The following is a 26,465-nucleotide window of genomic DNA, read 5'->3' as shown; positions in this document are numbered from 1 at the left end:
CTTTTGTGGATAGTTGTCAGTGTCTCATTGGCAATCATACCACATCTTCTTTTTTATATACACTAGAAACGAAAGTGTATTAATATCTGGTATTACATCATATGAATAGGGTAACATGTTTGGATTTTTGTCTATATTTGTCACACGCGAAATCTCAATACCAAAACCAATGGTTATTATTGAGATATGGAAAAACATTCCTCGCATGGTGAGTTGTCTCGTTTTGGCACTCATACCACATCTTCCTATATCTACTCACATAACGTGAATAACCTAATTCTTGTCGTGTGGACATTTGTCTGTTTGTATTTTACAGTTCGTCTCATTCCTTTTTTTTTTTTTTTTTGATTCTCCCGTTAAATTCTTCTTTCTTTTTTTTATAGAAACAATATCTATTTTAATTCATTTCTGGAAGATGTTCAACACACTAATAGAAACATAAGTAAAACAAATATTTGAAATAGTACGCCTCTCTTAATAACAGGCTACATATGACATAGCATCACTCGAGACTAATTAGTTAAACTATCAAATCACTTAACAAGTGCTCGTTATAAGTCGTCAAGCGAGATGTAGTCGTTATAAATAGTCATTTTATCAATTGACTTCATGCTCTGACATATAACACGTACTATGTGGCTTTTACAAATTTACAGTAAATGTTTATAATCGGAGTAATAATTGAATATTTATTTTCAAAGTTGACCAATGGCAGACAATGGAGTGAAATGACAACTACTGTCGTTCAATTTGAAAAGGAAGTAATTTATTTGTTCGAACGGTCTATTGTTACAGATATTGATAAAACTTCAATAGATAAACAAACTTTTATAACGCCTCCCATAACACGTGTGTCGTGGGTTTGTCCATAATGACTATAAAATACCCGCTCGGATATCGGAAAGAGACGACAATTCCGGGAAAATTACCAAAGACATATCCAAAGTGTTAATTGCTTGGAGAAACATTGTATATAGTGACATATCTTGTAGTTCCGTCCTAGGATGACGAGAAAGACCTTACTTCCAGGAATATTATGCTTGATGCTAATTAGTATTCATGGGAAATCTTTAAAGAATGAAGGAAATTCTGTAAGTAATATTTATTAATATTAGTCCAATCCTTAATATAACAGTTTTGCCTGAAAGCAATACAAAATTTAACTTGAGGTAACGAGAAAGAAAGTGTTTTGAGAATAATTGTAAATAAAGAGTAGAAGGTTTTGTCACCCCCCAAAAAAACACCATTAAGTTTGAATTATAACATTTCATGTATTGTATATAGGTTTTTTTTTTAATTCTGGAAGAAAAACAAAAATTAAGTCTAAATTTGGTCGTTATTTTTTTTTTCAAATCGCAGGATAATTAAACGTCAAAAGATCGTTTTATAAAATTAAATAAAATTACGTTATTATATAGATAAGCAGAAACTCTCTGTTTGGTTTTGTATGTGCGAGACCCACGTATGTTTTCATAGTTTTCTGTGGCTTTTGAACATATTTAGAATGCGTTGGTATTTAAAAAAAATGATATACCCTATATTTAGATACATAGGAGAACTCTTTAATCTGAAGCCGTATCACATAATTTAAGTAAATTTAAATGGCTTGATTTTCATTCACAGATATATATGTAAAGCTTGCGATGAAATGTTTAATGTATCACAGCCGACTTTAAATAAATTGTTCATGTTTATGCTTGATATATGTAAACGTTTGGGATGAATTTTGTACAAGAAACTGATAAAATATAATGTAATACTTGACAACTCATGATGTTGAACCGCTAATATTCCGTCAAATTACGTTTGAAAGATACTTGATCATATTGTTGAAATATATTAAAAAGGAAATAGAAGTCTATGGTGCAAATGAATGTTTGAAATTAAAACCTTCCCCCTGCAGGTACGATATCCGCCAAGCAAAGTGTGTATCTGATATTTAAGATAGTTATAACAGATTTTCATTTAAAAAACGGAAATGTAACAAAATGATTATCTTTGATAGAACAGAGGTTTTTTTCTCGCTAGTATTGATTAGAACTTTAAAGGGAAAACGGTACTATTTATTCTGCCATAGGCGACAATATTAACATTTTCTAAATTTACCACTTTTTATGATAAAAACCTGGATAAAACAGTTATAAGTAGTGTTAGTGCTTTATTATTCTGTTTTGAAAATTAATGCCAAATAGTATCATGACCAAGTTCCAACGGAGCTTGTTTATGTTATCCATGCCCACCGTCATTTTCCACCAATTATATGAAATTTTGGAAGTCTTTTCGAATAATTCTCTAGAAAATATTTCAATAGGTTTCAAAATTTATGGTGTAATTGTATACACACTGCAATTATTCATAGATAAATAAAAAATATATTGTTCCCTTACATCCAATCACAGTGCTCCTAATTTGACTTCCTTCACCTGCCATGGGTACACAAAAGGCCAACCTAATGCTGCGAAAATGTAATACCACCGTCTTCACTAAATGAAACAGCTTAACTTTTCCTTTATTTCATTTTAATTTGAATGAATTCTTTATTGCAAAAAGAATTAACTATGCTATAGCACTAAAACATATTTAAAATATGGCAAATGTTATAAACATTAGAGACCAATATACCAAAAAAAAAGCAGAAAACAAAGCAATATTAAGTAACAATATGTGATACGATTGACTAATTTAAAGCAAAGTAATGATTAAACGATACAAATTCAAACCCACTTTGAAGAAAAATAAAAAATTTCATGTGGCGACCATTGCATGCTAAATATTGCTTGTATTGGCTTCATGTTACATACATTTTAATAATTGTGGGGTTTTTTTTAATTAAATAATTCACTGCAATGGTTGTCTTCTGTATAGAGTTTTTTTTTTCTTTTGATACAAATATGTTGCTTATTTCAATGCTTTGAATTCTGTAATTTTTTTCTATAAAAGTCGTTTAATTTTAGTCCATTTTAAACACCTCATTGTAAAAAGTGCTCCTCGTGTTCCTCTTTTGTTTCTCTCAAGTTGACGTTCTCTCACGTATATACCGACATTTAGTTTCGTATATTTCTTCACCATTTTTTATAATTTTATTTCTTTTGCTATCTGTTGTCTGTTATCATCTCAGAAAGAAATATTGTTTTTGTGGCGTTAGTATTGGTCGATTTTCATCTTTATGTTGAATGTTTTTTTTACTATTACTCGACCGTCGTCTTTTCATTCCTTCCGTAACACTTTTTTCCACTGATAATAGTTAGATCGTCCATTCTTAGTACATGTATCTTCATACTAAGACAAACAGACTAAGATTAATGTACAAAATTGACTCATAAATTCGACTCATATCAAAAGATAAATTTATTGTTTCAACTTGAAATTAGATAAATTAATTATTTCAATGACTTATTTTGAACTGAAATTGAATCATTTTATCATTCAATTAGTTGTCAAATTTGAAAGCATGAGAAACGAATACAGAATACAAAATTAGAAAGTGAACAAAAACGTTGATTATCTACTTGATAACATTAAGAACCTTGAGCTAGTTCATTATAACTGCTTCAACTGTCAAAAATAACAAGTATTTACCTAAAGTTTGTAATAAACAGTTTAACCGAGTTCTGTTAACTTGTATCTTGTAAGCAGCCTACGATGATTTATTTTATTATGATGATCAATAGTGGCATTGCTATACTGTTTATATAGTTTTTTTAATCTTTATTTAGAATATTGTAAGTGATATGAATTGTGAACACAGATTTTCTTATTTTTTTCATTAAACTTTATATACTTCATCATATATCATAGATCTATTAGATGTGTTGGTGAATTATATAAAAGACTGAAATAATATAAAACGTTGTCGGATCTCAGGAAATACAATGCAAAGTTATCCGAATATGGCAGTCTGATAATTTTGGTAAAACTGTGATCAAGTTACTAAATCTGAATTTAGGATAATCTGTTGAATGTGAATAACATCGGGTAAAAATGACCAGGTTACTTGGTTCAGACTGTTTCAATAATTTTTAATTTACATGTAGCTTTTACATTTTTTTAAATCGAAGTACAATGAACTATTAAAACACCTGTCTATTGTTTTAGATTTCTACAAGTCATCTTGGTTTAAGTCACTATACTCCATACGTTTTTTGTCGCCAGTTCTTTTGTAATAAGGGTTTTCTCATGGAAATGATCGGTACTTTGCTAGGTTTTGCATGTACATTATCGGTACTTCTCAAGGTTTTGCAATTTGAAATAGCGATGCTTCTAAAGGTTTTGCCATGTAAATTATCGGTACTTCTCAAAATTTTCTCATGTGAATTATCGGTACTTCTCAAGTTAAACTTCAAAAATCCCAAGCCATGTTCCTTCTTTCAAATTGCTAAGAAAGAGGAACTTTTCCGGAGATTCTGTTTTCTCGTAGAGAATTTTAAATCTGTATAGGTGATAGTTTTATACTTATTCTGTATTTGCTGAAAAGACAGCTACGTGGAAACTCTTACTTAGGAGATTTATTATTTCAATAATAATGTGAATAATAGTTAATAATCTTCCATACATGCATTAGGTTCGAATTATATATGAACAGATAAAGGACATTTCAGTTACTTCCCTACGGGAGAAGAAGAATAGAATTTACGTTCATATTACATAGCTTTGTTAAGTATCTGACCTCACACCGTTGCATCCGTCTATCGCTGGGTTTGCTATCATCGTATTTCACAAATGAGCTCAATATATTAACTTAGAATAATGAAAATGATTTTGAGCATGAGAAAGCATCGTTGTTATTTTTCTAGTCTACACGTTTGCGTGCTGGTCATAATCACTATTGCCATCATATAGAAAAACATATTTCCATAACTATCTTCAATTTAGCCTTATACACCTAGTATATGATTGTCATTGTCAATTCCAAATATGTATCAAGCCATAATAGTATATACTTAATAGGTTTTTCGACTCATCTTCCCAAAAGAATGTGTCACAAATAATTACTAAGGAACAAATCGAATACAAAATTATATTCATATATAACTGAATATTGTCCTATTCTTTCCTGCTACTTGTCATTTACACATTAAGTAACTTCTTTATCATTAGTAGATAACCAATAATGCTTTGTACCGACAGTATGCTGATTGTCACACATTTTAACATGTCACGGCTGTGCCTTTAATAGTTGACTATACGGAATGGGGTTTGCTCATTGTTTCTATAGTTGCCATTGTTCACATAAATTGAACCAGTTGAATAGCTGGGTCTTATTGGGAATCATACCATATCGCCTTATTAAATTTCAAACCTACCAAAATCTTTTCCTGGAGCGCACAGTACCTGCTCCCGCGAGATGTACCTGTAACATCCGGGTATTCCAGACGCGCGTGGGTAATCCAGCCGCACGTGTTGCTTTTACAAGAATCAATACCAAATGTTTCACTTAATTGTCTGATATGTTACTCTGGTATACAACTTTTGTAGTATGTTCAACATTCTTTTGTTAAAAGGAGGTGTTTACTAAGTAGATTTAGAAAAGAGTCTGTCAAAAGTACATTTGAATATAGAAAATTGAAGATGACTTATTTCAAAACATGTTAAGTGAACAGTACTTAGGCACGAGAATATAATGAGATATAAGTATCTCTTCCGTTGAGGTATTGACATAGCGTTTGGTGTAACCTTCCGGGGTAGAAAGTATGTATACATAACACACAATCGAAAACCTGTACGAAGTATTAAAATTAAATGTAAGAGTAAGGTAGGTTACCAGTTAACCCTTAACTCGTAAAGAATGAAAAATGTTCCTCTTATTGACCGAAGCATATTTTGTATATTAATTATATAAAGAAATGTGCTGACGATCAACGCATTTACACACGCTATACTATTATAAAAAGATGCATCCAATTCTTATTATTACATTTTAATGCTTCAAACATGAAATTATGAGTGATGTCAAGTTTTTCGTTTGTTTTTTAATGCATTATTTTAATTTTGCACAATAGCACGTGTAATAATAGCTGTTGTATTTCATACGGTATTAGAGTGCTTCGTGATTGTTGTCAAAATAACGAATTCCAATGAAGGATACATGACATGTAATTATTGTATAAAACAGTAAAAAGTAGGAGTAAAAAACAATCGGTTTAGATTGAACCTTTAAAAAAGAAAGGTCAAGTGCGTCGACAGGGTACGCGTGGTAGTCAGAGTCAAGTTATTTTTTTATACCAAATGAAATTGTCAAAAGGAAGAATTTTGAAAATAAATTGACCTTCTACATTAAGTTCTGAGAGTAAAATGAGTGACACAATTGTATTTGCTAAGAAGGTTAGTTAAAAGACTGAATCGCCTACAAAACTGGTGTTCTTTTTAAGCCCCAGTCACACACTCACGTTTCAAGAGCTACGTTTTACTACGTTTTTAAAGCGTAGCGAAACGGGACTATACGTAACGAAGCTTATCGAAACGTAGTGATCTTTTGTTCAAAACGGAACCTGCCCCGTATGTTTTGAAAATTAAACAACAAACGTAGCGAAAATTGAAACGAAATAGAAAACTAGTAAATACGTATCAAAGCTTAACGGAACTCAACAAAACGTGCTTATATTACTACGTGTCAAAACGTATCAATTCGTGGTGGAAACGTGGGTCTACACGTACTAATACGTAGCAAAACGTGATAAGAACGTAGCTAAAACCTAGTAAAACCTAGCTTTCAAAATAACGGGACATTTTTTTTTAACGTAGTTGAAACGTAGCATTTTAAAACGTAGTAAAACGTGAAAGTGTTACTGGGGCTTTATAAAGGATTGTTCACAAGAGATGATTCAAGTATCTCTCTCGGTAATAACAAGTAATGGAAGTACATATATAACATAATAATTTGATTAATATTTTTCAATAAACTTCCATCAAGACCTTTCTAATTTAACGCTTCAGGATTTAATGCATATTTTGACTATTTCTTACATTGCTTTGTATAAAGATGAAGAAGATGGGTGTCTTCATTCGTCACACATGAGAATAAAGTGACAAGACCTCGGCGATTTATCGTGAACCTCCCTACATTATTCTACAAATTGATCTTATTCGGTAAATCAAATGACTTTTATCATATTGAACATTTGACTGAAAGCTTTACGGCCTCATCTCTAATGACTTCTACAAAAGCAGGAACTTAATAGAATAAATTAAATGACTTTTATAGAATTTAACATTCAACTGAAGGCTACATTTTTTATACAATCTTTTATTTTGTTGTCCTCTAATTAACCGTAACATCCAATAGACTTACAAGAACATAAAATGTTATAAAGGGCAGTTTTAATCTAACATATGTATCGAATTTGATAATTGACAGCGTCTATGTTGGACATTCCGGAGTTTCATACTTGTGGATGGTATGACAAATATCTGTAAAATTCAAGAAATGACATGCGCAAACAAATGAATACAACACAGTTCTGACGCATACTAACAAGAAAATGATATTCTGACTCCTTGTATTAGAACAAAAGAGATGTTAGGGAGAATTTCACAATTCAACGCTCTGATAGCTAAGTTTGAGAGTTAACCATTTTACTTAAAATAGTTCCAAGTGTCATGACTATGTCGATCGCATCCGTACCATTTATTTTAAAGTAAATGACATCACAGAAACAATAAAAAGATGTTGGAAGATGTGGCATGATTGCCAATTTGATAACTCTCCACAAGAGACCAAAATGACACAGATATCAACAATCATAGGTAACCGTACGGCCTTCGAACTTTACTCTCACACATGTAGATGGTCGATTATTGGGACTTGAATCAAGAAAGTACATAACTCATAAAAAGTATTGTTCTTTTTAAACTATCATTGCCAACGAGACAACTCTCCACAAAACACTACATTACACAGAAAGTGTTAGTTACATTGTATAAGTCAAAGTACGGCCTTCAGCAATGAGCAAAGCTCATACCGCATAGTCAGCTATAAAAGGTTTTGTAAATTTTACAAAGTTATATTTTTTAAGTCACAGTATAAAAAAAGAAGGATTTTCTTATTTATAGACACCTCTTTATAAAAGTTTTTAAAACCAAATTGATTTTTTTTAATTACAATAAAAACATAAAAATCAGAAGATGGTGTATGATTGCCAATGATTTTCAGTAAATTACGTCGTTGTTGATCAAAGTCTGTATCAATATTTTAACTTAATCTCTGCAAGGTTTGTTTCAATTTACGAACAATTGAAATAATACGTCAATCTTATTTGAAAACGTCAAACTTTATTTAAATGTCATTATGCTGAAATTATTTATACCAATCCACAGAGAATAAGGCTTAGCAGACGGAAACAACAAGATATATAAAGATAACCACCGAGGCTATACGAATGGTATCGATGATACCCAGTAGTAAACCGATTTACCTTTTAATGTACACTAATGAATTGTGAGAAAATAAATATATTAAGTATTATGGGGAGCTTAGGTAGTATTTTACAAAACGAGCTTTATTTTTAATCGGAATGAACTTTTTAGTGAAGATATAAAAGTCATATTAAATATGAAAAAAGTATAGTTATGATGAATGATTTTCTTTTGCGAAGATCTAGAACCAGCAAGAATCGCGTCAGTTGCAAACGGGTTATTTAGTGAAATATGTAAGCCATTATATGAATCATTGAATGGTGATATTTTGTTTAGATGTCTAAGAAAATACTCGTCCTTTATCTTTAACCAATAACACGAAATATCAATCAATTTGCATTATACTTAAATATATTACTGGTCAATCCAACCGAAAAAGATTTCTCTAATCTAGTAGAATTTATCCAAGTAAAAAATATATCCATGTTTAACTTTACAGTGAATTTCAATTAAAAATCTGTGTATGCCGTTCATTATAAACAAATACAAACGGTATACACAACAACGTGCCGAATACAAGTATAAAACAAGAGATATTCTTCATAAGTCTTCTAAATTGCAATCAAAACAAGCATGCCATCTAAACGTGTAATTAGAAAGGCAGTTACATGTAGCGTTAATGACTTCTGAGTTTTTTTTTCTAAAATATTTTTTTTTATAGATAAACAATTGTTAAAAAGATAATCCCTGCATTGTGGTCTTTTCTGCAATGTAACGTAGTGGTAAAGAGTTCGACAATTTACTGAATCGTTAAGATTCATTAGCAAAGCTGCTTTTAACTACAAATTAAACTAACAATTAAGGAACACGAACTCATTAAAACTCTGGGTGGCTTTAGGTGCTTCGGAAGGGTATGTGGTTCCTGAAATTTGAATATCAAACCTCGTGGTCTCTCTGAAATACAAATGCATTATGGTAGGCATCTGTGATGACAATGACATCCAATGTCTTATAAAAAGCAGAAGATTTGTAATGATTGCCAATGAAATACATTTCCAGCAAATAACGCAGAAGTTAACATCTGTTTGTCATCTAAATTCGGAAGTATCTTCTTTGAAATTAAAAATACATATTGTTGTAAAACGAAATTTTAAGTCATGATATCATAGGGAGAGTATAAAAACACGAACTTATAGATTAACCTATAAAACTAGGCTTTTATATATATATACGTCGAAATACTAAAACTTTTATTGAAGAGATAAACGCAACACAATGACAACAAAAATCGAAAAAAGATATATAACACAATGGCAAAAAGAAGAAAAAAGTTCACAAAATACTCCACACTACACTGATAGAATCGATACTAGTTTCAGAAAAAGGGAGAAGGTTTGGATCCATTAAAACGTTTAATCCCGCTGCAAATGTTTGCACCTGTCCTAAGTCAGGAATCTGATGTACAGTAGTTGTCGTTTGTTTATGTAATATATACGTGTTTCTCGTTTCTCGTTTTGTTTATATAGATTAGACCGTTGATTTTCCCGTTTGAATGGTTTTACACAAGTAATTTTGGGGCCCTTTATAGCTTGTTGTTCGGTGTGAGCCAAGGCTCCGTGTTGAAGGCCGTACTTTAACCTATAATGGTTTACTTTTTAAATTGTTATTTGTATGGAGAGTTGTCTCATTGGCACTCACACCACATCTTCCTATATCTAGTTAGTGCACATTTTTAGGTTAGATAATTTGGTATATTAAGTTTTTCGTCCATTTTTTTGGTTTCAGAGAATTAACCGGAATTCGCCTTCAACAATGAACGAACCACATACCACATACAGCAAGCCATAAAAGACACTGACATAACAAATGTTAACAAAAATCAAAGGAGAAAACAAACCTCTTCTGATCACCCCATATCTATTGGCGGGTTTTGGGATCTTTCTTCCTTTGCTTTGTGTTCTTTTTTTCTGTCTAAATGTTTTAATTTAAATTAATGTGTATTACTTATTGTTCATGTCAACCTGTTGAAAATTATCAGAAAAAACAAAAATCTTAAACGTTATGCAATCGAAAAAGCTTTTCGCTGTACTGTTGAAAAAACAAAATATTGACAATGTTTGCTTCGGTATTCCTTTTCATGTCTAATTTAGTTCGATGATCAAAGTGTTCACTCAAGAATAATGTTCAGAATAATGTCAATTTAAATAATATCCACCAATCTACTCTAGACTCAAGCTACCATCCTCTCCTGTGGATTGCCCTTAGCTGAAACCATTGCAATATAGTCGGTAAAATATTAACATTTTTAATAGAAAAAAATTAATAACCTTGTATTTCCTTTTAGATCGGAAGAGTTGATATCATTATTCTTGTTTCCCCGCGTTATTAATTTTGCGTTATCTTGTAATACCTTGGAAACGATATATCTAATAGTTTCCTTTTGTTTAATAATTCACCGTATGACGACATAATGCTAAAACAAATGTTACAATCTAAATTTTCATATTCATCTGTTTGATTTAGTTTTTGTATTTGAAATGTTAAAACTATAAGCCGTATTTTCCTCCGTATTTCCATATTATGAAGTTAAAAATTCAATATTAACAAATATAAGAAATATTAATCAAGACATCGTATCAAACCATCAAGGAATTTGTCAATACTTCTATCAGGAACATCTTGTAGTTTTATTTGCCAACAAAAATATGAGAATTAGATATGAATGAAGGATACGTGAGATGAACTTTCATGATACTATTATAGCTCTAGTCCTATCCAGAAAATCCTACGCAGTATACTGAAGCCGTATAAACCTGTTTACTAGATATCACCTTTACTGTAGGCCTATTTAATTCTAATTTAATGTTCTTGATGTAACACAGTATAACTTCAATTACCATCGGTGTTGAAACATTAGATTTTTGTCGTGTGTAGGTGGGTTGAGAGAAAATTAATTGTTTTTAATTATATATTATAATAGTTTCAAAAACTTTCGAACAAGTTAGATCCTTGTCTAGGAAAATAAGAATGATACATTAACATGCTACAGATTAATTTTCCTGGAAACCAAAGAAATGGGCGAATGTGAAACTTAAAATTAATAATATAAATGGGGAATGTGTAAAACAGATTACTATATATTATAGGTTTAATAAGAAAGGGGTTTTAAATACTTCTTATCAAGCACTGACTAACCAGCTAGAACCATAGCTGTATATACATGCTAAAACAAACACTTCACGTGTGTTATACTTCACTATGATATGATAACTTAACATTTCATGAATTTTTAATTTCACGCTAACACATGTATAAATCCTTTTTTGATTCTCAAGTATAATTACATTTTGATTTTCACATCAACAAGGGCAAATAATTTAAATGTTTACTCCAAGATTCATTCTTTATCCTCTTGGAGAATCTCACACTGTAGGGTGTGATTCAGGATGCCTAATGACTAGTGGTTGTAACCATTATTCTTTTTGTCCTTTTTCTTTTGACAAAGGTGCAGTCTGATAGCCATCTTTGGCATATCCACTCCTTTTTTTAAACAAAAGTTTCAGTGCATTAGCTTCAGAAAATACAAAGTTTATAATACATTGATTAATTGCTCGAGGCTTAAACTTACGACCACGAGCATCTTAATGAAAAGATAAATTTAGCTCTCCATTGGACAGTTTTTAATTGAAATTGAGATAAACTTTCGATAAACCCTTAAAACAACAAGAGGAAGATATTTTTCACCGTTGAAATGAAGGAGTTTAGTAGAAAGAACAAGAACATATTATATTAGTATAAGGTAAGACGACAAGTAAAAAACAGATAAAAAAAAAACATGACAGATTGTAAGATGGTGTATTTGGTTGAATCAGCACAGTGTATTAAGCTTCTAGATTAACTCATCAAACAAATAGTCGACGTTTGTCTTAATTACATGGGCACTAGATACGAGATATAAAAAAAAATGAAGATGTGATTTTTTTTTGTTCAATCATGATTAATGAAAGTAAAATAATAATTTGCTTTCAACGCAAGTTCTGTTCAGTTTTGTTAAAATAAGCGAAGAAACATCGCTGATGAAATATTCACTAATAAAAAGGAGAATAATTCGACCTCATTGAATCTGTTTCCATGTTACTGTTGTGACGGGGATTTTATAGTTTTTGTTGTAATGAGGACTTCACATGGAGGTCCCTTGTTACTGTTGTTTTTATGGTTGTCTTTGGTGATTTCGAAATTGATAAACATGATTTTGATTTGCCTCCACTCATTTGCTCAGTTCTTCTACGGTTCTTGTAGGTAGAAGAATGTCTGGACATCTGGGGACTGCATGTCGTTGTTATGGACTGGCTTGGCAGCGAGAGTGGGACTCGCGCCTTCTTTCCCTTTTTAATGAAATAATAAGACAACTCAATTTGCTGGTAGGAACAAGGACTGTTATGTTTATTATTTCTTTTCTTTTTGATCGTAAAATAGTTATTCTCAAGTTTAATCCATAAAATTCCCTCAGTGTCATTATCTGCAATTGTAACATCAAATACATTGCATATGCTATTTCGTACTAAAATTCCAACACCACCCGATCCGGATTTTGCTCGGACATGAATATTTTTACGATTAAGACCAAACCACTGATAACCTTCAACGCTAATAACTTTATCTCCAGCAAGATGCGTCTCCGCTAGTCCCAAGTATATCCAAATTATAATGTTTTACACATGAGATTAAAAATATATATTTATCGCTATTTACATCAGACTTCCAACCATTAATATTCCAAAATCCGCAATTTACCTATTTATGCACACCACGGCTATTCTGATTTTGAACTCCGTTCTGACCTCTGTAATTTTCTCGACCCCGACCGTATATATTTATATTTATTGAATTATTTCCTAATAATTTGCAATTATTTCTTTCATTAAATAACTTTACGTAACAGTATATAAATTACCTTTTTAATGAAATAAATAAGACAACTCAATTTGCTGGTAGGAACAAGGATTGTAATATACGGGCAGTAGACTTAATATATTTGCTTTTATAGTCACTATTCATTACCCGACATTCCTGTTCCCCAGACAAGATTGAGCTTCTTTTGCAACGATGGAATTTGTTGCCAAAACATTTATTGCTTCATAATATGCAAAATGTATTTATTTTTTTTTGAAAAGCGTTAGGATTATTATTTCTTAATTTAAATAGAATAATATTTTTGGAAGAATTTCAATTTCTGATCTTTATAATAGTAGATAATTAAAGATTTGTTCAATTTTAAGCAGTGTCTTTTTATACGTCAATCTTCGTATCTAAACTTTATGATTGGTTATTAATAACATTCCTTTGTGCCTAAATGTATCCTTTGTGCCTAAATGTATAACTGAATATTCATGATGCTGTAGTATCTACACATTTTGTGAATATGGTTATAACCTTGAATTTAATAGTAATTTTACCACCGAATTCCTCACACCTCAGTCCGACAATACCAAACTATACAAATCCTTGACAATACTAACCTTATAACCTTCATTTAGCGTGCCAAATAACTTATGTTATGAGGTACTTGACTTGTACTAGTACTGATCACCTTGCATCTAAGATAAAGTTCTTATGATTGATTTGAAATATGTATCCTATTTACTTTTAATTACATGTATCTTAATAAACTATAAACATATACTATTATCTAACTGAGATCTATTTTATTTGAATTTCTAATTTTTTCTAAAAACGTCATAAATCCTTTCATACCATTACCTTTAAATTAACCCCTTAGCTAGAAATGAGGTGAGCGTGAACTAGGCGTATTTAGCTATCAAAAGTAAACGAACGTCAACATTGGACGTGAAGCAAGTGTAAACCATTTGGTTGACTTATTCGATCCACAAAACACATTCTAACAAGGGTAAAAACGATGACTAACATATTTGTTTTACCTATAATATGAAATCAAACAGACCTAAAATATAAAGATGTTGTATGATTGCCAATTAGACAACTCTCTACAAGAGACCAACATGACATAGAAATTTAAAACAACTATAATAGGTCACCGTACGGCCTTCAACAATGAGCAAAGCCCATACCGCATAGTCAGCTATAAAAGGCCCCGAAATGACAATGTAAAACAATTAAATTGTTTGTTTTACTTTAGTATTTGTAATGTGGTTTTTTTTCAAAGTCATCATAAGCAAGGAAACTCAAATATACACACAAATTATCACCTTCTTTAAATTATTAATTTTAAGAACTTTCAGCTACACTCAACATGAATATCAGATTGCTTAGACTAATTTATATATACTTAAAATACGTGATTCGCTATTGACAGAAGTAATTGTTTCTAAATTCTATAGCTATTGTTAGCTAAAAATTAATTAAATATCTCAAATTAATAATATCTCAAAATCTACCAACATCAAACAAAAATTTGTCAAATATCAATTACATTTAGATCAACAATTCAAATCAATTGGGACTAAAACATTAGTTTAAATACCTAAAAATTAAGTCATTCTTTTCACAACTTAAAAGGTAACTCCTAAAATTATATCATTCTAAATATTTGTTTAATATTAAGCATCCATTTTTAAATCGAGTTTCTATGAAGTTTTGATTATCTTTTCCAAAAAGTAAAGCTAGGTTTACAAATCGTGCTGAAGTATCGTTTGTACAGATTAATGCAGATTTCTTTGAGTGACAAAGAATGGTATTACAAATATATAATAAAGAAATTATATCATCATAATATATTTCATCACGTGAGATTAAACATCAGACTGAGAAAATCAAAAGATACTATAACAAGAATAGTACACGGATGCCCCACTCATCATTTTCTATGTTGACCATGAAAATGGGGTCAAACGCTTTATCATATCATAAGGAACATATGTACTTAACTTCAAGTTGATTGAACTGCAACTTCATCAAAAACAACCTTGACCAAAAACTTAAATCTGAAGCGGGACAGACGAACGGACGAACGAAAAACAATACCATAGCAAAAACGATAAACAATTATGAGAAATTCCAGACGTTAAAAATATATCTAAAAAAAATATGCATGGAAATAAGGATGACTGCTGTACACCTTTTTTGACAATGTTACTGTTTTGTTCACGCATCGTTGTAAATAAATTAGAATCTGATGCGACTGTCATACAAATGAAAGGATTAGCGCTATAAAACCCGGTTCAGTCCACCATTTTCTACATTTGAAAATGCCAGTATCAAGTCAGGAATATGATAGTTGTTGTCCATTCGTTTAAATGTTTCATCACTTGATTTTGCTATTTAATTAGTGATCTTCCGTTTTGAATTTTTTTTCAAAGTTCAGTATTTTTGTGATTTTACTTTTATAAAATAACAGGATATGCATAAAAAAGAATAGTGACATCAATATATCCGCTTTTTCTTCATAGAATTTGTTTTATATGATGCAATTCCTAAATAATACAAAATGGATGACATATTCTTATATGTAAATGATAAAAAAAACTTGTGTTTTTATTACATACTTAGAAAGCTTAGATTGTTAATCTGAAGTAAATATCTCACTTTGGTACGAGTTAATGTGACTACTATAGTTGTTTAACTACTGTTTTGTCTGCTGTATAACATTAGGAGATGTAGTATGATTTCAAGGAGACGACTGTCTACCATTGACCAACCACCATAGAACAGCAGAATATAACGGCTGAATTATTTATGTTAATTTGGCATGATGTTAATGAATATATTTTGTTTGATGAATGTTCAGTTCATGAAATTATTCAATTGTATATAAAAAAAAAAGGCGCGCAACTCACTAAGGAAAAGTATTTCGTTAAATGTTTTTGTCTTTAAATAAGGAGTCAATTTGTTGTTATGCTCTCAAACCTTCCATCTTTTTTTAATTTTTTTCAATCTTTTGATCTCTACGAACGGTATTCTTCATCGAATTCTGTCCAAACCAAGATTCTTTACAAACAGTATTTTTCTATGAGTTCTGACTTAACCAATCCTCTTTACGAATGATATTCTTCATCGAATTCTGACTTAACCAATCATCTTTACGAATGATATTTTCTTCATTGAATTTTGTCTTAACGAATCCGTTTTATGAACGATATTCTTCATTGAATCATGCATTAACCGAACCTCTTTGAGAAGTTTTCTACAGTTAGAAGTATTCTAAAAATTTTGTAACATTTCAGAGCTACGGGCATTGTAATTATGATAATCTATCAAAAACAGAAGAAAGTACTTAATGTTGTTACAAGTACATAAATGAAACTATGATTCTGTTATTTTTTCTAACGACTGACGAACCTTTTTGAAAATGGCACTAGTGTAAATTGCAGTGAAAAATGGTCACCTGCCTGTTTCGGTTGATTATCATCGAGGAACGCATCTATAAAGGTCATCTGAAATTGTAAAGCCGTACCAGTGCAGTATTATCAGCAACCTATTTATCAAACTATGTTGTTTACGAGGACGCGATTGAAGTTTTTGCAAAATAAGTTGTTTTGTAATCTCATAAACACTATTTACTGTCTATTGTCCAATTAGTAACAAAGGAGTGTTCTTCCCTAGGGAGATAATTAGAAAGTCTTTGTGTTATAGTCAGAGAATTCATAAGAAGCAATAAACAGGGAACCAGTGTATTAAATAGTCTTATTTGTCGCAGCGAGCAGAGATGTCCTCCGCATGTCATAAGGCTTAACAAAAAGCAGTTCATTAAATTAAAGTTTGTGTATTCTCTAGAGTTATCAGATTTGTTGTGGTTTGTCTTCGAATTTCTCTAAGAGTTATCCGATTTGTTGTGGTTTGTCTAAACGAATGCCTTTGATGATACGTTTTCAATTCTTAAAATAAAAATTAAAGTGTTTATCTTACTGTGTATCTTACCTTATTCGAATAACGACCTTCAACCACCAGGATGCATGATATTATTATTATTTCTATTATAATCATTATTAAATTTTTTTCCCAGACAATTTTCGTACCCTTGCACAATTTGGAAGTAAATCACTAAAAATAGAGATTAAGTTGCAAATTAAGGGACAGCACCGATAATGTGTAACCAATCAATTATTAACAGACGAATAATGTGTGACTTATCAATTATTTACAGACGAACATCACAAGACAATTCTTGGAACGAGGCATACACTGTTTGCGGAGACAAATTAGTTTTAGGAGTATTGAACCCTCCAATTCTTGTACATTACCAGATGTATAACCCATCAGTAAATGGACGTATGACTGATTATCAAGGTTTTCAGGAAACACATTTTAAGTGTGATGTTCAACAAGGGATCCGAATTTATCTCTTCTGTCGTAATGATGAACTTATTGTCACATTTTATGTTTCCCTCCTAGTACGGAGTAGACACATGTATATATGGGGTATCGGTTCTTGAAGTTCGAAATCATGAATCAAATCAAATCAAATCATTTTATTGGTGTAAAATCCAAACATTGGATTGTTACCAAGACAAGCATGACAATCATTACAAACATATAATATCTAAATTTAAACAACATTCATATTCTTATAAGACTATATATTTAAATGTTTTGGAGGAGGTAATACCTTTGCAAATTTGAAAGTACAATTACAAACATTCATATTATTGTAATTGTTATAAAATATATCATAACAAATACTATAGGAAAATATAAAATAGTCATCATTTTTTTACATCCACTAGTTTTTCTTATCAGCTAGGCTGTTTCTTAACACATATAAACCATTAACTCCCATGACAATAATTTTAGTTACGTCATACTCATTTAAAGTAAACATAAATACAAATTTTTCCTCATCAACATTTTGGTGAAATCTGGAACTATATTCTCTACTTCTTGAAAAAGATTTTGCCTACATTTTTCTAAAATTTGACATTTTAAAGTAAAGTGATATTCATCTTCTACATCCTTTTTACAGAGATGACATACTATTTTTTCCAACGGTAATTTACGGTGTCTACTCTGTTCAATATTTAAATAACTATTACTTATTCTTATTTCTATAAAATTTGATATCATGTGTCGATCTAAATCTATGAATAAAAAGTTTTCTTATTTGTACTCTTTTTTTAATTTTCTATATGTTCCTAATTTGTTTCCATTAGGGTTGTTTTGGTCGTTAAAAAGACTGTCTTTCCAGAAATCTGTATGCCTTTCAGCCAATTTTTTACCTACAGTATTTATAAGGCATTTTTTAGAGAACGTACTTTGATTTTCCCATACATGATTAAACCCTATTTTTGAAAGAGCATTTTTTAATTTGACCGCAAAACCATTATTTAAATTTAATCTACATTTATGAGGGTTTGGATGGGGTTAAATGATTAAAGAATAATGCCCTTTAAAAAATGAAGATTAGAGAATAACGGGCAAAAAAAAATGAAGATTAGAGAAAAAAGCGGTTAATTTTTTGAAGATTAGAGAAAAAAGGGGTTAATTTTTATAGATTAGAGAAAAAAGGGGTGAAAATTAAATGTTTACAGAATAACAGATCCCCCCCCCCCCCCCCCCCCCCCAATACAGACCCTCATTTATAGGCATTTGAAGCATAACTATTTTTGTTTTGCATTAATCAAATGGCACCAAAAGTTAAATGCTAAATTTTAGTCGCCAAAATATGTCGTGGAACGACAACAATTTTATATGTATAGAACGAGAGAACGCTAATTTTAAGGTTAAATTGAATGCTCATTTGTCATTTTCCGAGAAATTTTAACTTCTCATCTGCTTACGACAAGCGAGTAAATCGCCTTTATTGAGATTGCGTGGTATATCATATTCAGACAAATAATTTGTAAGTTCTTGACATTTGAATTTATTTCTGTTGAGTGATTCTTTATGCATAGTTTATGTAAGAATCATATCTAATAAAGAAATAATGAAACATTACTGGTAATTATTGTGATATGGTGAATCTGTCTAAACAGGATATGTGACGTCATATCAGACTGTCGTCTGTCGTTCGGTGTAATCATTATATATTTCAGTAGAATACATGTTATTGTTTTTCATCGAAATACGAATGAAATTTTCTATTTAAACATAACCCAATATACCATATTGCTATTGAAATATATTAAACAAAAAGTGGTATTTACTTAGAAATATTTAGTTAAAGACATTGTTTGAGTAAATGCGAATCAACAATTCATTGTCATGTTTCGACTCGACTACATTCGAAACATTACATTCCCCTCATCTGGAAAGTTGTCATCACTAATATACATGATATATATAGGTGATATCGTACCAATTCACTAAATTAAAAAACCCAGACAATACCCCTCATTGGTTAACCCCTTTTTAAACTGCAAAGATATTTGATTTGCATTGATTAACAATAACTTGGTTTTTATACTATACATATCTTTTATCAGAGATCATGCTTAACTTTGATACCAAAGTTGAATAATTCAACATAAGTGCATAACGGCATATCGTATCAAAGGTCTTCCTACTGTCTAGAAACGCTACAAATACTTTGCTGTTTAGTTCTATATTATAATATACTATTTCGATGATACAAAAGGATGCAGTCAGACAACCGAGATCTTTTCGGAAAGTTTCTGATATTGTGACAATTGTTTGTAGGTTGATGAGTACCACCTTTTTAAATAGCTTCAAATTTCCTAAGAATTGGTTATGAGTGTTTTTTGTTTTTAACAATATATTTTTGCGAGGTTTGTTTTGTAGACCTGTTTTCTCTGATATTCTTTGTTTATCTGAGTATAGTTTGTGCCCTGAATTTTTACCGTTTGAACAACCGACACCAGACGTGCAAAATTCGAAAGACTTCAAAACTTCTTTTGTTTAAGAAGGGGTCGATCATTTAACTTTAAATATGGGTATGTTTAGAATGTTAAATACCCTTATGTTTTATTCACATGAATAAAGGCAACAGTTGAATAAATAAAGGCAACAGTAGTATACCGCTGTTCAAACTCATAAATCCATGGACAAAAAACAAAATCGGGGTAACAAACTTAAACTGAGGGAAACGCATTAAATATATAAGAGGAGAACAACGACACAACACTACAATGTAACTAACACACAGAAACGGACTAAGCATCAGACAAAATCCCACGAGAATAACAAATATAACATCAAAACCAAATACATGAATATGGGATAGACAAGTACCATGACACGTCTTATTGTATACCGGTGTTCAAAAATCATATATCGATTGAGAGAAAACGAATCCGGGTTACAAACTAAAATTTAGAGACACATTATTTTTAAGAGGAAAACAAAGGAACAACAGGAACATAGAAGTGCATTTAAAACAAACGCCAGCATACATAGAAACAATAACAACTGTCATATTCCTGATTTGGTACCGGAAATTTAAAAAACTTTTGAGTTTGATGGCTAGCCAAAAAAAAAAAAGTTGAGGATTTCATGCAATGTTTTGTTTGTAGGTCTATTCAATACTTGTTTGAAGATTCTGTATAATGGAGGTTCATTTGCACAACATATTACATGGAATTATTTTCGTACTGAAGCAACCATCCTATATCGTACAAAAGTACATATACAAAACAAATTAATGTCAACTTATCAGATTATAAATTACAGGTCTACATAACAGTCATCACTAAAACACAAAACCGCTACAATAAATATAATTAATGAATAATATGAATTATATTTTGATATAAGGTTTTAGAGAACATCAATTGCAACAAACGACATTTTATTCGATCATATGTGAGTAAACTACGATAATTTTTCATAAAGTACTTAATTGTGTCTTGAAATTATAGGTGTGACATTTCTAAAACAAAAGTGTTCATAAGTTGGGGAAATTGAGAGGTAGATCCCCAACAAAATAATCACGAAACCATACATCATTTAAAATGGAAATATATATGTTATGATTACATATGTCCGGGTTCACATCAGTACTTATATAGGTGTAATAGGAAGCGTTTTATTATTTCCAAGTAAAGTATAAAAACAGAAACAATTTGATACCAGACAAAGATATGATTAATTTGCCTCAAAAGTTATTGTGTCGCCTTTTTAGGACTAAAATCTTTTTTTAATGTTATTTCATCAAAAATTATATCATACAAATAATGACAGTTGCTGCCAATTATATCCAGAATTTTATATATTCGACAACTTTTGATTATGAATGATAGTACTTAATGTAAGTGAACTCAACGACTGGACTTTGTTGACTATAATCAAACAATGAATAAATCGTGAGTCAGTTTATACAAAATACTGTCTTCAGTGCAGGGTTTATACGTAACACAGAAACTTATCATAAATGTATTAAAAGTTTTGAGATGAAGCAAACCACTCGGTATTTTTAACATTCTTTCATTTAAGTTCTAGGTTTCTATTAAATTTCATGCATGGAAATTTAAATAATTGATTAGGGAACCACCTTGCAGATCAGTATATTTGGTGTTTTCTGTTCTTAAGAATTGCGATACGTTGGTTATGAAAACTGTTAACAGGAACCATAGTCCCAAAGTAAAATAGCAAGAAAATTCAAAACAAGAAGTCCCTTATCAAATGACAAAATCAAAAGCTCAAACACATCAATCGAATGGAAAGATCCGCCTCTATATTCAAACCATTTTTAAAGATATTAAATAAACCGTCGTACATGAAAGGATTAGAGTAAAATATTCTAAAAGTGAAATTCGTAGTAAAAATGGTTTGTTAACATTCAAAATCGTACATGTAGAAGTCAGAGTAAACATGTGCATGGACGTGCATCAAACATGAATTTGGAGCACTTTGAACTATTTATCTTATCAGCTCGATATGGTACCGATGTCCATTTATATATTAAAAACAAAGAAAACAACACGTTTAATAATTTCTTGCGTCCGAAGCGCTTTTCTGGATTTACCTTCATCAGGAACGCTCAAAGCTAAACACTTGAAATCCGAAGATGTATAAGTACCGAAACCGTTGAAGAGCTATATATCAAAAATACCTAAAATTAATAGCCAAATTCATTTAAAGCCAACTTTACTTGGGGGAGTCGAAACCTTAGTTTCTTGATAATTTCAAAATTCATAAACGGGCATCAGTACTTATATAGGTGTAATATGAAGCGTTTTATTATTTCCAAGTAAAGTATAAAAACAGAAACAATTTGATACCAGACATAGATATGATTAATTTGCCTCAAAAGTTATTGTGTCGCCTTTTTAGGACTAAAATCGTTTTTAATGTTATTTCATCAAAAATTATATCATACAAATAATGACAGTTGCTGCCAATTATATCCAGAATTTTATATATTCGACAACTTTTGATTATGCATGATAGTACTTAATGTAAGTGAACTCAACGACTGGACTTTCTTGACTATAATCAAACAATAAATAAATCGTGAGTCAGTTTATACAAAATACTGTCTTCAGTGCAGGGTTTATACGTAACACAGAAACTTATCATAAATGTATTAAAAGTTTTGAGATGAAGCAAACCACTCGGTATTTTTAACATTCTTTCATTTAAGTTCTAGGTTTCTATTAAATTTCATGCATGGAAATTTGAATAATTGATTAGGGAACCACCTTGCAGATCAGTATATTTGGTGTTTTCTGTTCTTAAGAATTGCGATACGTTGGTTATGAAAACTGTTAACAGGAACCATAGTCCCAAAGTAAAATAGCAAGAAAATTCAAAACAAGAAGTCCCTTATCAAATGACAAAATCAAAAGCTCAAACACACCAATCGAATGGAAAGATCCGCCTCTATATTCAAACCATTTTTAAAGATATTAAATAAACCGTCGTACATGAAAGGATTAGAGTAAAATATTCTAAAAGTGAAATTCGTAGTAAAAATGGTTTGTTAACATTCAAAATCGTACATGTAGAAGTCAGAGAAAACATGTGCATAGACGTGCATCAAACATGAATTTGGAGCACTTTGAACTATTTATCTTATCAGCTCGATATGGTACCGATGTCCATTTATATATTAAAAACAAAGAAAACAACGCGTTTAATAATTTCTTGCGTCCGAAGCGCTTTTCTGGATTTACCTTCATCAGGAACGCTCAAAGCTAAACACTTGAAATCCGAAGATGTATAAGTGCCGAAACCGTTGAAGAGCTATACGTCAAATATACCTAAAATAAATAGCCAAATTCATTTAAAGCCAACTTTGCCTGAGGGAGTTGAAACCTTAGTTTCTTGATAATTTCAAAATTTATAAACGGGCAAATTTAGTAAAGTTTGTTAAATCATGTCAGTACCAATGTACTGACTACTGAGCTGATGATACCATCGGGTACTGATAGTCCACCAGCAGAGGTATCGACCCAGTGATGTAAAAAATTGAAAACTCGTACAGTATTTTCTAAATTATAAAACGAATTTAGTCAAAAGACATAATATTCATTAGTATTGCTTGAAACTGGATTCTTCCTTTGTTTGCATTGAAACTCAAGTAAATATTATAGGTATTGAACTAACCAGTTTATTGGCTTTATCCTAATTAAAAGGACCAATGATTATTTCGTACTCAAACATAAAACAGAGGTTTGTGCATGACTTTATTTACTATAGATTATTTTGAATGGCATAAAACCATTGTACAAATATCAGAACATTTTGACACCAATTATTTCTACATGTATTTTGAATTTTCGTCCTATTAAATAAACGCGGAGTCAAGCCTAACCAGAGAGATCACGCCCTACTAATTATTGTCTTTATTTAAATGGTAAACAAAACCTAATGTTTAACTAAGGAGTAAATCATGTAGAGTGCATATATAATTTCATTACACCGGCTTCTATCGGTGTTTTCCATCTTAATTTCTTAGGCGACTGCACAAATCTCAAATTAAAACGCATGTTGTATTAAATAACTGAGAAACGTATTTTGGTTTCCACTTAACTACTATAGATAGAGGCATATCCTAATTCAGATCATGATAAAATACAGGTTTTTAATTTATATGTTATCATGTAATAACACGGACATTTAACTACAGTTGACAAATTATGTACTTTAATTACGTGTGTCAATTAGGCAATAAACGATAGGTGATTAACTAGGAATTCATTGGTTTAATACTCAAAATCAAAGCAGTAATGCCACGTTTGATGTCTGTAATTGTCGATTTTGTCAAAAGAGTATTGACATTCTGTTCAATGTTAATTATTGGTAATGAGAAGACAAGAAAGGAGAATTTTTATTGCTATTTGATCTTTTTATCAAATTCTGCATTCGACAGGATTGTTTTATACAGCAGTTCGTGGTATCTATAGATTGGTTCAATCATAAAACTACACGCGGCAATGAAATAGTATAACGAGGGAAGTCAAGTACTATATAATTAATAGCTATAATAGAGGATATAAATATTTATATATGCTAGATATTTCCCCGTTATGTTATCGCTGATGTCTGGTGGACGTTCGGCTTTAAATAAGTGTCAACATACCGTATACCTTAAATAAGTCTTGAGTGGATCAAACGACAATTAAACCCTCTATCCAAACATATAAGTGTTTTGACTGGTTTCGAATCACCTTTTGGGTTAACACATTTATCAAGTAGGCACATTTTATCAATTTTATTGAGAAGACCGTTATGGGAAAGGTGTCCAACAAATTACTCTCCTTTATAGTGAAATAAAGGTTTTCCTCTGTTTGCGCGCGCGCGTGTGTGTGTGTGTGTGTGTGTGTTACTTGTTTTTTGTTTTGTTTTTAATTCTTTTTTCCATTTATTAATTTGTTTGGTTTGTATTTGTTTTTGCTGTTTTCCATTTCCAGAAAATGTGAAATAAAATATACATTTTTGTGAGATAACTTTGCTAAACTCTTAGTTCGACTTTTTATATAAGATAATTCGTTTGATAATATTAAGCTATATTTATGTTGATCATTAACCTAGTTTAATCCTTACCGTAATGTAAACAACTGTTCTACGATTTATTACCTCTTATAACTATACAATGACGTGTTTAATAGTCCTTGTCTTGTGCTTTTCTATTCAATACTCTATTCTGTCTGTAATAGTCCGATGTGTCGGATTTTATCTTCACGGCTCAAATATCATCATTGACAATAAAAAATGATAAAGGATATCTGCCATGTTGTATTAGGTAAAAGGTGATAGATTGTTTTCATCATCTAGATCTCTGAAATCTGTCAATGACAAATTCTGTTTGAGTTCAATGGTTTAAACTTGCTTGCGCTAGTTGAACGAATGTGCTTTAGATTGATCTATTATGTCTAGTTATAGAACCAGGTCCAATCTACCATTTTCAAGAATATGACAGTTGTTATTCGTTAGTTTGATGTGTTTGAGCTTTTTATTTTGCCATTTGAAGTAAAATAACAAAAATACCGAACTCCGAGCAAAACTAAAAACGGAATGTCCTTAATCAGATGACAAAACACACCGAGCGAATGGAAAACAATTCTTGGCTTGATACTTGGTTTTAACAAATTATCAAATTATAGAAAAACTGAATCTCGTAATGCTACTGTTTACACCTTGTATTTTGCAATCTCTAAGGGCTTGTATTTAGACAATTTTAAAACACTGACAATTGTATTACAAACTATATGTTATACAAAGTTAATGTTAAAAGGAATTACTCATGTAGAATAAGCTGTGTAAGCTGCTTTAATATATTAGATGCTCCTATTTATCTGCTAGTCTCGGGGTTAAAAGGATCAATTATTCTAAAGGAGTAAATAAAAGGCAGATGAAAACGTCACTGACTTTGATATCATTGCAATCTGTATTGACAAAATTCGACTTTGATAAATATAGATGATTTTTGTGATGATCTTAAAAGGGATAACTTATTATTTCTGTTAAATTTAGTGTTTTCATGTCATCTAGATAAAATGCATTTTATGAACATGTCAGCAGAAATTCTAATGATTTCAGGTTATTTTTTTCCCCAACAATATGTCTAAACCAAATGACATTCATGTATTGTTATAACTTTTTTTTAATTTGTAGTTGTTCATTTCCGAAAGATAATGAAAATATATTGATTGTTAAAGTGATGACAAGTCGTAATATTGTTGAAAAGAGGATCAAATGTCTAGCTGTTGGCAGATGAAATAACAGTTATTTAGGAAATC

The 26,465-nt window shown here is 30.8% G+C and overlaps 1 protein-coding gene across 1 annotated transcript in view; it reads left to right on the top strand.

The window, feature by feature from the left end:
• The first annotated feature begins 535 nt into the window (after positions 1 to 535).
• Positions 536 to 26,465, top strand: part of LOC139502368 (feeding circuit activating peptides-like) — a 49,986-nt gene continuing 24,056 nt past the window's right edge. The window contains exon 1 of the mRNA XM_071291829.1: positions 536 to 1,091. Within this exon, the coding sequence (XP_071147930.1) occupies positions 1,005 to 1,091 (87 nt within the window). The 5' untranslated portion in view covers positions 536 to 1,004. The remainder of the gene's footprint in view (positions 1,092 to 26,465) is intronic.

Source organism: Mytilus edulis, chromosome 13, assembly GCF_963676685.1.
Source record: "Mytilus edulis chromosome 13, xbMytEdul2.2, whole genome shotgun sequence".
Classification (NCBI taxonomy): Eukaryota; Metazoa; Mollusca; class Bivalvia; order Mytilida; family Mytilidae; genus Mytilus; species Mytilus edulis.
The sequence above is the reverse complement of the archived record's forward strand: the minus strand, read 5'-3'. Positions and strand labels throughout refer to the sequence as shown.